General features: G+C 39.6%; 2 protein-coding genes across 3 annotated transcripts in view; both read right to left on the minus strand.

The window, feature by feature from the left end:
- The window catches only part of bmpr1bb (bone morphogenetic protein receptor, type IBb), a 58,372-nt gene extending 53,237 nt beyond the window's left edge, over nt 1-5,135 (minus strand). For both annotated transcript variants that reach the window (XM_038733506.1, XM_038733505.1), the window contains exons 1-2: nt 4,996-5,135; nt 1,386-1,455 (exon numbers count right to left, since the gene is read on the minus strand). The gene's annotated coding sequence lies outside the window, so the exon portion shown is untranslated. The remainder of the gene's footprint in view (nt 1-1,385; nt 1,456-4,995) is intronic.
- A 499-nt stretch (nt 5,136-5,634) lies between these two features.
- The window catches only part of pdlim5b (PDZ and LIM domain 5b), a 34,736-nt gene continuing 24,729 nt past the window's right edge, over nt 5,635-15,641 (minus strand). The window contains exons 6-13 of the mRNA XM_038733550.1: nt 14,717-14,871; nt 13,838-13,865; nt 10,902-11,068; nt 8,455-8,635; nt 8,074-8,254; nt 7,269-7,389; nt 7,063-7,178; nt 5,635-6,944 (exon numbers count right to left, since the gene is read on the minus strand). Of these exons, the coding sequence (XP_038589478.1) occupies nt 6,855-6,944; nt 7,063-7,178; nt 7,269-7,389; nt 8,074-8,254; nt 8,455-8,635; nt 10,902-11,068; nt 13,838-13,865; nt 14,717-14,871 (1,039 nt within the window). The 3' untranslated portion in view covers nt 5,635-6,854. The remainder of the gene's footprint in view (nt 6,945-7,062; nt 7,179-7,268; nt 7,390-8,073; nt 8,255-8,454; nt 8,636-10,901; nt 11,069-13,837; nt 13,866-14,716; nt 14,872-15,641) is intronic.

Raw genomic sequence — 15,641 nt, forward strand, 5'->3', positions numbered from 1 at the left:
ATTTAATGCATCAAAATTTAAATTGATGGCCATAAAAAGTATTAGGCATATTAGCATAATTACTATTTTCTTTCGTTTTCCGTCTATCTTGTATTTTTCCATACTCAAAGATGCGCGCGCACACACACACACACACACACACACACACACAGCTGTCTTTTATTTGCCAGGATCCAGTCACAGATGGTGATACAGTGTGAACTTTAACACACAGATTCTTGACATTCTTTATGGGTGTGAGTTGCTCTCCAACTCAAACTGGTGCTTGGCTTTGGCCCTCTTTACTTTCCTGCCAGCAGGTCGCTGTCACAGAAGGAGTCCGAGCAAGCTGCTCCCACATATACAGGCTACCATTGTCCTCTCTAGGTACAGTAACACTATTCTCTCTGCTTCACAGCCCTGCATGGGTTCGGCTCCCGACTGTACACCAAGTCTCGATGATGGAGCTGTGTCAGCATATTTTGCTCTTTATGATGGGTCTTGTTGTGGCAAGTTCACTGCTTAATGTAAAAGGAATGCTAATTAAACGATGCCGCACACTGCTCGCTGTTGAAATCATGGGGCAAAGTGAACCCGTCCGAGACTTACCCTGATAAATGGCGCTGCAATGCACTTAATGCATGAGCTAGTATGTCACATTGTCTTTATATTTTTATTTGACAGTAAAAAGCTGAAATATTTCTACGCAGAAAAATATCCAAATCTGTTACATAAATTGTAATAAAATAAAATAATTTCTTGGACATTGTTAAACTTCAGCTGCCAAAGATAATCTTTCATACACATGAACAGACACTCACAAGTCGTGCACTGCTGTGGTAAATTTATCAGGTGAAATGAAAACTTCTGAGAGTTTCTGAAATTTACTACACTCTATCAGATGTTGATCTCATTCATTTCCGGGACTCCAGTCAGTAGACGGAGCCTGTGTCTAGCCTGATACTTTAGTGGATAAAGCAGGATTCTATTATAGGCAGTGTGGTTTATTTTACATAGCCATCCACATGCTCAGCAGAAAGTCAATTAGCTTGCCACTTTGGAAGCAAATTGCTGCCGAGACGACATTACAGTCTGAAAACACACAAACAAACACACACATACACAGGATCAGCCCTGCCAAATACTACCTCTACTGCAGGAGAATCAACACTCAGTCTGTCTTGATCAATACGGCTTTTAGGTTTGGATTTCATCATTGGTGCGGAGCATCAAGTGAAACCGCTCAAAAATTACATTTGAGAGTTTACATTGAACATTTATCAATATGTCTCAGCTTTATGATCAAGACACTGCAGAAAACATTTATAATGCCATTGTAAAGTATTCATGTTGAAAAACAGCAGACTAAGCCAAACTGATACAGAGCACCTGAGAGCTTGACTCACCGTCCAAACACAGGACATCAGAAAGCATCCTGTCACTTTACCCAGCCAGAGCTCCAGCACTTGTGTTTCCCTGGAGGAAAAAAAGTAGAGTTATTAGAAAGAGCTCAAGTGTCTGCCATCTAGAACTGAAAGGCCTGAGACTAAATTTCAAGCTCAGGTCATTTCCCCACTTTGACTTTCACCCAATCATGCAAAGTACCCCTTATCCTCTTCTGTTCTTCGATCTTCAATCATCCTCCACTCATCCTGTACCTCTTTCTTCATCGTTTTTTCTGCCCCCCTCTAATAACAGGATGTCGGCTTTCTCTCACATGGTTGCTGACCTTCCAGGCAAAGAGCAGAGCAGCTTGCAGCTTTAAGTAATTCCTGTTGCCTGCATTTGTCTCTCATCAGCAACTCTAGATGAACAGTGAGCGGGGCATCTGTACTTAAGCTCTGGTCGCTGAATTCATAGTTAAAAAGAGCCGGTGAAGCCCACAAGTAAGACGAAGCTTATGAAGTGGAACAAAATCAGCTGCATTACACCCATACTTCCTAGCTGATTGGAGCCAGAGAAGGTAAAGCAGTGATCATAAGTTAGTTTATCTCAATGTTGAAATTCAAGAACTTTGCTGTGTGATAGTAAAATCTATTAATCTGTCCTCCAAAGAGGGACGCTGCTGCATGGAACAAAAGCAAGCGCAGGCCTGCATCACAGGCAGCATCTGTGTTGACAGTGTTGGTGTTACAAAGAAAACAAAGCTGTGTGACTGTGTCTTTCCTTTGGCATGCATGAGTGTGCATGGGAGACACACTGCAGAGCGTCAGCATGTGGGAAGCACAGCAGCCACTGGCAGAAATCAGCGAATTAATGACAGATGGAAAAACCATACCTGTGGAAAGCCTTGATATGAGATGCTCCGCTATCGAAAGGAAATCATGAAAAATTATAATGTCCTGACAGCTGGAAAAGACATTGAATAAAGTCTCTCTGGGACTAAATATCTGACAGTTTGTCTCTTGATATACTGTAGCTCCACCATTTGCTCTGTCTAACAGTCTGCCTGTGCTCATGTTACATGACAGACTGCTTGAAGCTGGAGTGTGAGGGGATAAACTCAAACCTTTAGTGTTCCTTTTCAAATAATGCTCCTATTGAGCTTTTTAATATGCACCAAATATCTCTGCTCTGATTGGCTGGACTCATTTCCTGTAATTATAAGGGAGGAAACTGGAGTGAGGGGTCACAGCTTGCTGAGTTTAGCCCTGTGGACAAACACAGACTGAGGTCAGTATCTAACTAGATCATAAGTGATGGTCCATGTGTTTATGTGCATCAGTGAATGAATGACTGTATGCATCTGTGTGTATGTGCTAAGATGAGCTAGTGTCCTCATTTCTTTATATTTCTGATTTTCCACACACTGAAAACTATTTCTTCAACCCATTTTCTGGGTTAGTTGTGTTGGGTTAAAATTATGGGTTATTTTTTCAGAGTAACCATTTTCATGTCCCCGTTGCTAGTTTAGCACCATTTGCTGAAAAAATTACCATGGCTTAGTTGCTACGTTGAGACTAACGTTAACCGTGGTAATTCTGTGGTTGCCATGTACATCTAAGTCCGTGTAAAGTGACACATGACATGACACAACCAAAACTTTAAGCCTTAAGTTTAATCCAGTTATTGAATGTTGTCAAATGTTTGAGAAAGAATGTCTCAGAGTTGTTTATTTTTCTATTTTTTTTATATAGCTTAATTTAATGCAATAAAAATGTAAAAGTGCTTGAAGTGTGTAATATTGTCACAGTCACCCCTAGTCACATGTCTTCCTTTGTTCTGTTTTCCAGCTGTTTTCCAGCTGTTTCCATGCTTTCTGTCATTTAGTTCATCTGCATCACCTGTGTTTAGTTAATTACCATCATCATCATCTGTTCCACCTGTGTTCTGTTAATCAATGTTCATCTGTGTTAGTATTTAGTTCCTTCAGTTCAGTCAGTCTTTGGCCGTTCTACTTTGTAGTCTTGTTTATTTTATTTTATTGATAATTCTCTTATGTAAGTGAGTTTCATGACTTTCCTGTAGCCATATATCCAAGTGTGTGTGTGTGATGTCTCATCCTTCACTTTCCATTGTTAATGGTTTCAGTCCCCCATGGTTAAAGTCCATAAACCGATCCACAAGTGCACACACAGAAATTCTCCATGAATTCAGTTTTAGATAAAACATTTTCTAACAATACTATTAGCCAACATTACACTACTAGGCCTGCCTTCATGCCGCAATAACTGGGCCTAAAAAGACGAATATTAGTATGTTTCACACAAACATGCACACACTTGGAGCTTGAGTATGTGGTATAAACCACAAATCACTGCCTTGCCATGCACCCTCACCCTCACATGCCATACCCATCGTGTAAGCCTACTAACGGGCGTCACTCCTGCCGGGGCAACGACTGGGTGGTGGGCAGTGGTTTGATCGCTCTCTGTGTGTTTAACATTACCCCAAAACACTCACTCAGCTCTGCCTCAATGAGCTTCTCTGTCCTGTGGAAAGTTAGAGGGTTATTGGTATATTCAAAGACAACACCAGAGTGCTGCATAAGGCGCAGCAGGTTCTGCACAGTTCCCTCCAGGTTATGCTGATGCAAACATGACCAGCTTGGCCAGGTTCATTGATGCTGAGTGATCAACTGCACAGCATGTATAGGTTTTGTTTCATGCATTCAGCAGTCAAATATTGCCAGTGACTCCACACCACATCAACTGGCGATGGAGGCTTTAGCTCGCTGCCAGATATTAACACAGTGGGTGCTGAAAACAATCTCACAAATATTTAGTAGCTTTCAAATATCAACTGAACTGACAATTCAACTTTTTCTTTAACATGGACAAGAAGCCTTTTAAGTGCTTAGAAAAAAATTTAAATTTTAACATTTACAAGTCCATGATTACTGGGCAAACTACATCTGGTGATGAAGATGATGTGATATTATCAAAAGCTCCAGAACATCTACGAAATAGACATTGAAGTGAGATTGTTTTATCTTAAATGTTTCATATTACAGAAAATTACTATGAGATAGTCTGATAATAACAATAATAATAATAATAATATCAAGAAGATAATAACATCACATAGCCTACTTTGGATACAGGGTTATAGATATTTCAAAATATGTTAGAAAGAAACAAAACCAAACATGACAGCAAGAACTCAGGAACCTATTTTACCTAGACAGACCTTCCCATCTATTTTCGTTAGTAGCTCAATGTCACTTATTACATATGTCTATGAACTCAACTGCATCATATCTTAACGCACTTTAGACGCGATAAGGCGTACAGCGATCATGGCACCATTTATTGATAAGCACCATCATCATCACTGTCGGGGGCCCCGCTGATCGCCCGCGGCTGCTGCCAGCATCAAGCTCAGCAACCCGTTGCAGCCAACAAAATAAGCTCTTCAGTCGAGTTGTAATGAACAGCAGCACGTTAAACAAATGACGGACCCCTCCGGTTACAGTGAGCAAAGCTTGATAATCACAACCGTAAGACTATTGCTGCAGCTCACGCGCTCCGACACAGACCAGACAACTGAGGGGTTTTTTTAAAAAAGTATCCTTACCGTCTCCTTCCGCTTTGAAAGTACCTCGTGAAGACCTCTGCCTTGATTTTAACTCTTAACTGCAGCCTCTATTATTTGCATGTGTCCCTCTGTCTTGTTGCAGACTTTTTTCCAAGGGTACCACGCGTTATTTATTTGAGGGTGGTTAAATCTGGTGTTGTCCTGCGCACAGCTCCCACCTCCGACGTCTTGGAGAAGTGCACATCAGTACACCCAGCTTGTTACCCTTTCCCACTAACACTTAAGACACTTAACAGGGAATATCTGTTTCCCACCTTCTGTTCCTAAATTATATGACCGATTATAACCAGAATTGTTATCACACAAGAAAAAAATGCAGCAAGGGTCTGTGTGCCCGGTGGGTTTTGTTTCTCCTGTCCCTATGGAGATATGTACTTTTCCCTCTTACTGTAGTGTATGAGGTAGCTCATGCTGGTGCCTGTCTGCCTGCCTGTTGAATAATTACTGTCACAACTACAGATTTATAATGCAAAGCAAGCCAAGATGCATCAGCTCTTTGCTGCAAGGCTTTCTATGCATTGATAAATGCATTAACAGTACACAAAACATAAAGGAGGCGTTTTTCAGGAGGAAGAGTTGCAGTCCAGTGTCAGCCACAAAGAACAGCATATTCAAGAATTCTGATTATGGTATTCAATGTTAACCATTTTATTTGAAATGAAAAGGAAAGAGAGAGGTGCTTCTTTATGCACAGTGCCCATTGCACAAGTACATTTTCTATCCTAAGAAACTGTGCAAGACGAAGGAAGGAAAAACTGAAATATATATTAACATTGTTTTGTGTTAATTGAACAAATTCCATCAAACATTACAAAAACATTATCAGTGAGAACAAATACACAGCATAAAGGCACAAAATGTTCAGTTCCTCAATGTTTCAGAAAAACAATGAAAAGGATATAAGCACAGAACTGATCAACACAGTATTCAGATTATATGCTTTTCAATGCCAGGAATTAGTTGAATGAAGTACAGTTTCATGGTAAACATGCTCATGAACCATTTTGCCCCTGAACTATAGCCTAAGCATTACAAAATATACATAAACAACAGAAAATAACCACTCCATCTATTATGGCTCCGTAATGACCACACTATTTATCCTTGTATATAATTTGTATGCATTAACAATGAAACTTCACCTGAAGTGTCTAATTTACACACTGCTACACATGACTTTTTTTGCTTTCCTTTACTGGGAATGGTTAAATATCACGTTACTTTAAAACAATAAAAAATTATAATATGTTATTAAAATATCCCATTTTTATTCTGAAGGCCAGATGCCCATATAATAAGTCTTTTTGTTGCCAGAACGCATGTTGACTGACCAAGTCTTGCTTACAAATAAATAATTCCCTCCCTATAAACGTTAAATGATCATCATTTCTCACTCACTTTACTGAAAGCTTAAATTGCCACACCAATATGTTTTTTTTCCTAATACTGTATGTGTGACCCCCGAGGGACTCAGTAGGTTGTTGTATAAACTATCACATTCTGTGTGAAAAAAATGCCCCTCAAGAGCTCAACACACCTCCAGTACAAACAAAAAGCGCAGCACAAACACTTATGTATTAAAAATCCACTTGCACAGACATTGAACGGGCAGATGGCCAACAGTGTATTGAAATGTACTCTTACATATTCATCTATAAAACTGATATGATATAACAATATTAGAGCAAAAACAAAGCTTACAGTGGAATATCTAACCCTTGTTATTCTAACTGAATACACAAACAGATACATCAGATCAATTTTAACATCCGACTGAAATATAAACTGCTGTAAACCGACACTGTTGCCCTAATCCCAGTCATACTCATGGGGGCAGGTCAGATGTTAACAGTGTGGGCATGTTTCTTGCACAAAGCCTTGTCTTTTTTGGAGAAGAATGGCTGACCTTCCAGACTAGTAGAGCAGACCTGTGGAGAGAACCAAAGGTGAACAGTGTTGTTATTCACACAATATTCTCAACATTTCCTTTTTTTTCCAGATCCAACTATTGTTATTGCTGTGCTCAAAACTGTCTCCTGGACTTACCGCACACACAAAGCAGGTGTCATGCCAGGTGAATCCTAGAGCCTCCAGGAACTTGTCCCCTGCCTCGATGGGGAAGTCACAGCCGTGGCAGTTGGTCCCAAACAGATTGTAGTAGTCTGAGTAAATAGTACATTGACAAAATGTTATTCTGTTTGCACATGTTCTTTACAACATTTAAATTTACCACTGTGGGCTTCCTACTCTACCTTGTTCACAGTATGGCAGCCCATCCTCCATGTGAAACATGTTGCCTCTCATTGGCTGGTGGCAGGCGGCACAGACAAAACAGGACACGTGCCAGGTCTGTTTCAGGGCATTCATGACTTCCTGCAGAGAAAATAGAAGAAATAAATGAGAAACAGCTTGTTTAAGATAAAACTATTATATATAGTCCTCATTTGATCCATTAAATAATTTAAGAATCAGATTAGATTTTAAATATTATTTTATTATAATTATCCATTAGATGTATTTGGATTTTGTAACACAGTTAGTGATAAGTAATCATTTCTTTATCTATGTGTTTTGAACTTTTGCTGCATTTCCCGGTGACAGCACTACTTTAGTGCTACTAGACTGACAGCAGCTGCTGCATCCCAAATGAACAATACTAATTTCAAAGAGCAACTAGAAACAAATGAATGATTGTATGAATAGATTATGAAATGTAAAAAAGGAATAGATAGGATAAATAGTAAAGATAGCTTGTACAGTGAGAATATTATTTTATTTTATATCTACATTCCAGTTCTTGTTTGAGCATATCCAGACCTCTTACTAACATATAAGGTACAATGGATAATATATATGGGTTGCATTTGTTTTAGTGGTTAAATTCGAGCATTATCATTCAGTTTATAATCACATTCATTACAATAGATTAATCAGCCAACATCTGCATTATTTCTTTAAGGGATGAAGAACAGTGAATGTTGTTTATAGTATTAGTAATGAGATGTCAGTACAAGTAAACTAATGTAGTGAATTATTACAAACAGTTTTGTAACTCACCCCCAGAATCTTATGGTGGCAGCGGGCGCAGGTGGGAGCGAAGAACTGCTCGTAGCAACGTTCACAGTACACCTGGCCCCTCTCCTCCACAAATCCATTTTCTGCCAGGGAGGAGTGGCAGTGAGCACAGTTAAATTCCTCGGGGTGCCATGACATGCCCATGGCCACAAGGAATGGGCCCCTGGTGAGAATAAGCAAGGGACAGAAGAATTACTCAAACACAAATAAACCATCCAGCTACTAAGGTTTGTAAGTTTCGGACAAATACTCTGCACAGTAAAAGTTGCATAGGATTTTAGAATCTTTGTGAATTATGTAATCACTAACATTTTTTCATTAATCCAATGTTTTTATTGTAAAACAGATTTTCTGATTATTTACCTGATGACATTGTTGCACTTGTTGCACATTGGGGTGCGCGTGCCAGCTGGGATGTGCTCAGCCCGCTGCACCAGAGAGTTGAGGTCCTGTGGATGTGGCTGTGGTGTGGGGCGGTCTGGACCTTTAGGAGCAGGCTTGGCAACCTTGCCAAATGAAGGAGCAGCTCCACCCTTAGGAACACCTAAAGCAGCAGGGAACATAATGGGTCAGCATTGAAATTGAAAAGATAACTGTCCTGGCATGAGTGTACTACATAAACTTGAAATGAATAAACACGAGTTGTCCAGAACATGCATGCCCCGTTTTGGTGCGTGATAATGAAAGGGAATGATTTGATGATCTCTAACCTCCATGCCTCAAGCATGAGACAGCTGTGTTGGTCAGAGCCACCCCACCCAGCCCAGACAAGGGATCAATTTTTCCCACTGAGGGAAACAACACATTCCCAGAGTCAGAGGAGACACCTGGAAAAATAATCCCCCTCCTGTCATCTCAAAACACATGGAGAGGATGCACAGTTTTTCATTCTCTTTCTCAAAGCAAAGACACAAACAGGACGGAGGTCAGTGCTGTCCGCCCCTCAGAGGGAGTGCTCGAGGGTAAACACATTAAGGACAGAGACACTATTGAAAGAGAGCACCATTATCAAAGACTTGGGAGGTCAAAGAACAAGTGCTCCCTAAATTTCCTTGAAATGGAGAGCAAACAAACTGTATAAACAGAACGAGGCACTAACAGGGATGTGAGAAAACTGTGGGTGTGGGGTTAATAGGAAGAAAGATACTAGAGAGTAAGTGTGATGGAAAGAGGAATGGGTTCCAAAAAGGGGATACAAATAAAATATTGGCTAAAATACTGTTCTAAGATATCCAAATTGCTTCCTGAGCAGGGCTTTCTTTATAGTCACTGAGGGGATGTCCTTGGTATTTTGTCTGGGAATTTGGGGGTTTCGCAACCTGGGAGGAGTTTACAATTAAAAACGTACACATGGAGGATATTTTGCATGGAGTCAATATATTTAAATTTGTCCAAAAAAAACAATTCTGTATTTTTCTACTAGAACTTTACTAATGTCATTGTCATATAGACAATATTTGAGCCTTTCTGTTGGGACATAAAAATGTACAGAAAATATAATCGAAAAATAGATAGATACACATAAACACTCATGACTTCTCTATTTGTAAAATTCTGGCTACGGCCCTGTTCTTGAGTTATATAAAAATGTTTATGTGTAGCCTGCTGTTGCACTTTTATTGTCAAACAATAATGGCAGCAAGTCAAGATGTACGAGCTTCAACAGCAGGACGTGGCTGATATTCCTCAGATATTAATATAATAATGTATTTTTTTCACGTTTAACTGAATGTGGTATTGATGCAGAGAGTCAAAATATTTATCACTGGCACTCTATGACCTTATCTGTGTGCAAGCTGCTACAGTGAGGTGGATGTTGGCAAGCTGTCAATCTAAAGGAAATTCTTTGGCAAAAGCAAAGATGATAAGTGAACAGACATTTGTACGTCTGTCATTGCTGTCTTCCTGTATGGGGAAGATAAGGAGAAAAAACGTCTGGCAGAGAAGGCATCCAAACTGAATCACAGCAGGACTGCAAATCTCAGTTTCATCTGTTCTGTCTCTCCAAATTCAGAGACAGAGACACACATATACACATTTTATATATATATATATATATATTTTTTTTTTATTGTGATTATAGCGTCTTAGAATAATGTTTTCAATGTGTTGTTTTAGAAGGTGCTGACAAAATTATAAATTTAAAAAGGTTGCATAGCACATTCCCCATACCCTGCCCAATTCCACACGGCCATTATGAGATACGTACTTGTTTACTTGACCTCAAGTACATGTTAATCTGATAAATAAAACAGGCAACAGAGAACCAACTGTGGCCTCTCCTGCTCGCTCCCTGTGGCACCGTTCAGCAGCCGTTTCCTAAAAGGCCTCTAGAGAAATACGTTAGGACACATAATGCATCTGTTCATGTATGAGTGAACACGTGTGTCTTAGTATTGCTAATAATGACCCCTGACTGATGCCTTTCAGCAAATATTTGTCCTGACCAACTTGAGGTCTCCTGGCATGGACTTGCTGTATCTATGGAGCAGCATACACACAAAATAAAATACATAATTCTCAATTTCACAATCTATTTAACTGAGGGGATCTTGAGAAAAACCAATAATCTGAGCTCATTAACAGAATACTTCTGGTTTTTATTGAGCTCATAATCTTAAAACGGCTTAGTGTCAGGTATAAAACCTGCAATAAACATTACGGCTGAGCAGCAGTGATTTCAAAGAACAGGGCTGCCCTCTGTGGGCTAAAAGAAGAAACGACACACACTAGTTTGTGTGTTCCTGGCAGTAAGTTCAGTGGCAGTAAACACCAGAAGTAGGAAAGGATTTTTGAATGTGTTCCTCTACCTGATGGACCTCCGGGCTGGTAGGCAGGCTTGTTCTGGGCTGCTGGGCTTTTGAACGCTGAAGCAGGGACAACGTTGCCATTCCTGGGTGCTGCTGCAGATTTGGAATATGTTTTTGCTGGAGGTGCAGATGTGTGCACAGTGGGAGCGGTTTTGTCAACTGCCTCACTAGGAAACAGATATACACATTTTGTATAAAACGTACAACACACATTCGCACACACACACACACACACACACACATATATCCTGTCTTTGTGTATCTCTTCAGTAAAAACATTCTTTCTGACTCTCCCCACCATGCTCACAACTTTTCCCTTCTATTTGGTATGATATGTTTGTGCAGTGTTCCTACAATTTAAACAAATGTAGGTACATATGAGAAAGAAATCAAAGAGCAGGACCAGTTGAATTGAACCTCCGGCACAGACTAAAGCCTTGAGTAATCTGGTCAACTGCAGGTTGGAATCTCAGTGACACATGCAAACAATCAAGATAATTATGGGGGCACTTTCAAATAAGGATATGCACCACTTTCCACTGTTCATATGGTTTTTCAATCACTGACATGAGGAAACAATTACAGGTGGTGGTGCCATATAGTATCCACTGTTCATGTAATTCACCCTCCAATAATTTACAGAGACAACCAGCTGTATAATTTCAGTGGCTTTTTGTCTTTGCTGTCTCAGAACACTAGTGGATGTTTCTTTTCCCACAGCACTTGTCTTTCTAGTCCACACCCCTTGTAAAATTTCATAGCCTTCATTTCAAGCTGAGAAACTCATGTGGGCAGCAAGGAGTTTAAACTCAATAAAGGAAACGTGTTGCATACATTTCTCAACTAGTGAAGATTTGATACTTTAACAGAAAAATCTGCTGCTCTAATTATACAGTATTTGATTGAATTTTAAATACTTTTTTCTGGGCTGCCCTTTAAAAGTATCTTTAATGTTACTGGAACAAAGCTGCCATCCGTGGGGTACACATATGGGGAAAGGTTTAACAGGGCTCATAAGATCCCAAAGAACCATCATGCTGGTGTGGCTCCTGCCCAGACAGACCGGTTAAGAAAAGGAGTTGCACCAACAGGTAAACTATTTTTAACCCTGAAGCTATTTGGTTTGGTAGCCACAGCACATAGCATGCCTTTGCTTCGTCTTATCCTACCTGTTAGGTGTTTCTGTTTGAATGATAGGAGAATCAAGACTGGGAAATGCATTGAAATCACTCGCTAACATGTGATTACAGTCACCACCAACTATGGACAGATAGTTTAAGTGTCTGCCAGAAATCAAAATGTTCTTTTAATGGAATACAGATTATTCTGTGTTTTAATTAAGAACATTAACTACATGTTTATTGCTTTGAATGACAAGAACAGGTACTAGGCTACTGATTCAGTAACCTGCAATGACAATAATAACAGAACTGGAATACACAAAATGGTTCATAGTTTTTGTGCTTAGAGAACTATTGCCTATAACCAACAACTGATTCATATTGGACTGTATTTTGAGCAATGTTTTATTTCATTGTACAAAGTACACTACAGGCATGTTTTAACCTCTACTCTTCATGCACAACCAATTCCTTCATATCAAAGACCTTCACCTACTGGAAATTTACTGGAAGTTTACTTTTTGTCTGCCGGGCAAGAAGAAAAGAAGGAATGAAAGAGTAAGAAATATGCAACAGCAGAAAAGAAAGAAAGCTGTTTATTGAAGTAAAATCATCAAATGCTGACAAATGAATTAGGTTAGTGTAGAAAATAAGAGGAAAAAGGTACAGACATGCTCAGATAAATAATGTAGAAAGTGTGCTGAGAAGTGGAGGCTCAGACAAATATAATCACATATAGCAAAATAACATTTATCTTCAAACCTTTTTTAGTTATTTACGTGTGCATTTGCAAAAACAAGTTATGTTGTTTATATTTCGGGAAGTGGGATGTTTAATAAGTTATCAAATGAAGGCTGTAATTATGTTGGTTTGTACACGGAAGCAATGTAAGTTTAATATTCAAGATAAAATAAATAAAACAAGTTGAACACCTGAAACAAGATAAAACAAAACCTCGTCGACTACACATTTAGCACTCGTGCTGAAACATCATGATGCCAATCTCTCAGCTTGTTGTACTTGTGTCCTATAACTTCCGGGTCCAGCTTGTTCACTCTGATTTGCCCCATAAAACAGGATTAAAAGAAAGAGAAGGAAAGAAGGGGAAAGTTGGAAGGTTAAGATTGTAGAGGAAAAGTTCACTATAACATGGATCAATGAGAAAAAATTTGCAATAGCATCAAAAAAATAAAATAGCAAAGTTGGAGAAGAATATAAAATGAGAGACTGTTGCCTTGCAGAGGTGTACTGAATTAGAAGCCGAGGCAGATGCGTAAGAGCTGCCCTCTTTTTAGGAAAAGTACACTGAAAAGAATCTCCCTAAGAGAAGGAGAGCAGGAATCTCCTTCTGGCAGGGCTGCTATTACCCACAATACAACTTAATTACCCACAGTTTTCAATGAGTGACACACTGATTGGTCGGGGATGCGGTGCTGAGGGCAGACTGTTTACTGCAGATTAAATCGACTTAAGACTGAGAACAGCAGTAGCAATCACAGCCTGCGCTAAGTCTAGGGCTGTTTCCACACAACCATCTTCCTCTTGGAGCTCTCAATGTGGTTTGTCCAAATTAAGCCTTAAATTAAGCATAATACTGTGGGACCATAAGATCAGGAAATCGGGGCTTAACTCGGAATCACAGGCTCATAGACATGAGTACTTTTGAGGGCCATTTCTGATTTTGAAACCTCTATAATCAAGAAATTATTGCTCAAACACATGCACTCACAGACAAGAGAAAGGCAGGCAGACAGAGAGAGAATGAACTCTCACAAACACCATATTTGAATGTATCAAAAACCACCAACCACTTACTTCTTTCCATTGTTCTCTGGAACTTGCTCTGCAACAGGGGAGGAAAAAAAGAAGAAAATGAGGTAAAATGTATAATTAATGCTCACTTAAAGTACAGGGAATCACAATTTCAAAAACAATGCTGCTCCAACTGATTCTACACTGAGTGCATCTAGTCATATCAAGGACAACATGAAGAAGTCCCATCCCTACAAACTAGACCCTGATGGGACTTCTTTGGACCCATCCCCCAACTGTTCACAGCTGCAGCAAAACCACAACAGATTGGATTTGCATGAAATGTTCAAAGCTCGTCACATAACGCGTACCGGTCTGGTAACATCATTTGACAAAAAGAGAGAAGGAGAAAGAAAAATGTCTCATCTTACTTCATTCTAATAAGTGAGTTGCCCTAAATGTCATTTACAGATCCACACACACATTCACACAACCTCTACAAATGGAGGGAGGCCCAAAGCCGCAGCCTGCTCGTGTAACCATCAATGTCACTTATAGTCAAAACAGTAACAGAAATAAAATAAATTAAATCATATGGTGATGAAAGTAACTACTATGTCACTGTTATCTACAGAGGCAATGCAGCTTTGATGAAAAGAAATATGATCATAAAACAGGCACATCATTTAAAATCATATAGAAGTGTCTAAAGAAAATGGGATTACCCTAAAATTGGTAACCTTGGGTAAATCCATCATGTGCTACAGCCTAAAGTGGATTATTAGATCTAAATTGAACTGACAGCAATACCAAGCTGAGCCTAAAATTACATTCAGCGACTTTCAACACAACAGTAATTTAAAAAAAGTCCCTGCAGAGTGTTATGTCTTCATCGATAACCTGTCTAAGTCCATGTAAGCTCACTGCGCTTGTTACACACACCCTTTTCAGTGCCGGTGAGCTGGGCCAGGATACGGAAGGAGCGGGACTGGGAGGTGCCGGTTCGGGGGTGCCAGTCCTCAGTGTCCTCAATCAGACGCTTCTTGCTGGCATCGCTCAGTGGGGAAGCATGATTCTCAGGCTCCTCAATAGGTTTCCTATACAGCCAGATTAACCAAGAAATTATGATGTTACATACATGGGGAACATGCATGTTTTAAACATGTTATCAGGTCATCATTCCTAAAAGCTACTTTTACAACTACTACTTAGCGCAGTTTATACACCTTAGCAAACTCACAAACAACATTCACAGTGACAATCAGCACACAGTAACACACATGTACTGTACTATGCAGTGAGTGGTCCACATTCAAACAAGGGTGTAGCTTGTTGACACGTTTTGCAGTATAACTTTACTGCTGTTAGAGTTCACATTTACCTCCTAGGTCTAGCTGAAGGTGGAGTTCTGCAGGTGAGTGAGAGAAAATGCACAAAGGTGGACACAAATTCAAATGTCACATAAAGTCCAAGGTACACTGTATGACACTGCACTGTTTATATGGCAAAGTCAAGAAACTGTTTTGACTTACTTCAGACTTCTCTGAGGCTGACTATTAGAAAGGAAAACCACAGAGTAGAAGTCAGCCAGATAATAAAACTACATGCGATTTCCTTTAAAAAAATCATCTTAATGTCTAAAGGGTACTAATAAATGACAGAACCAACTGTATATTAACAACAGTGAGTGTTTGAGATGAAAGTGACAGTGACCATATAGCACCACAAGGTGGGAGTAATCTGCTTTGAAAATAAAGGATCAGCTTTTCCCCTAAAATAGTTTTGATTGTACTCTAGATTGCAATAACATTTATGTTAAGTGTTTACATGCAGAGTTAAGTTCAAGTGCTGTTCCAGACTGTGAGTT

This window comes from Micropterus salmoides, unplaced genomic scaffold, assembly GCF_014851395.1.
Source record: "Micropterus salmoides isolate LMB-PRFRI ecotype aquatic unplaced genomic scaffold, ASM1485139v1 Ms_hic_scaffold_20, whole genome shotgun sequence".
NCBI lineage: Eukaryota > Metazoa > Chordata > Actinopteri > Centrarchiformes > Centrarchidae > Micropterus > Micropterus salmoides.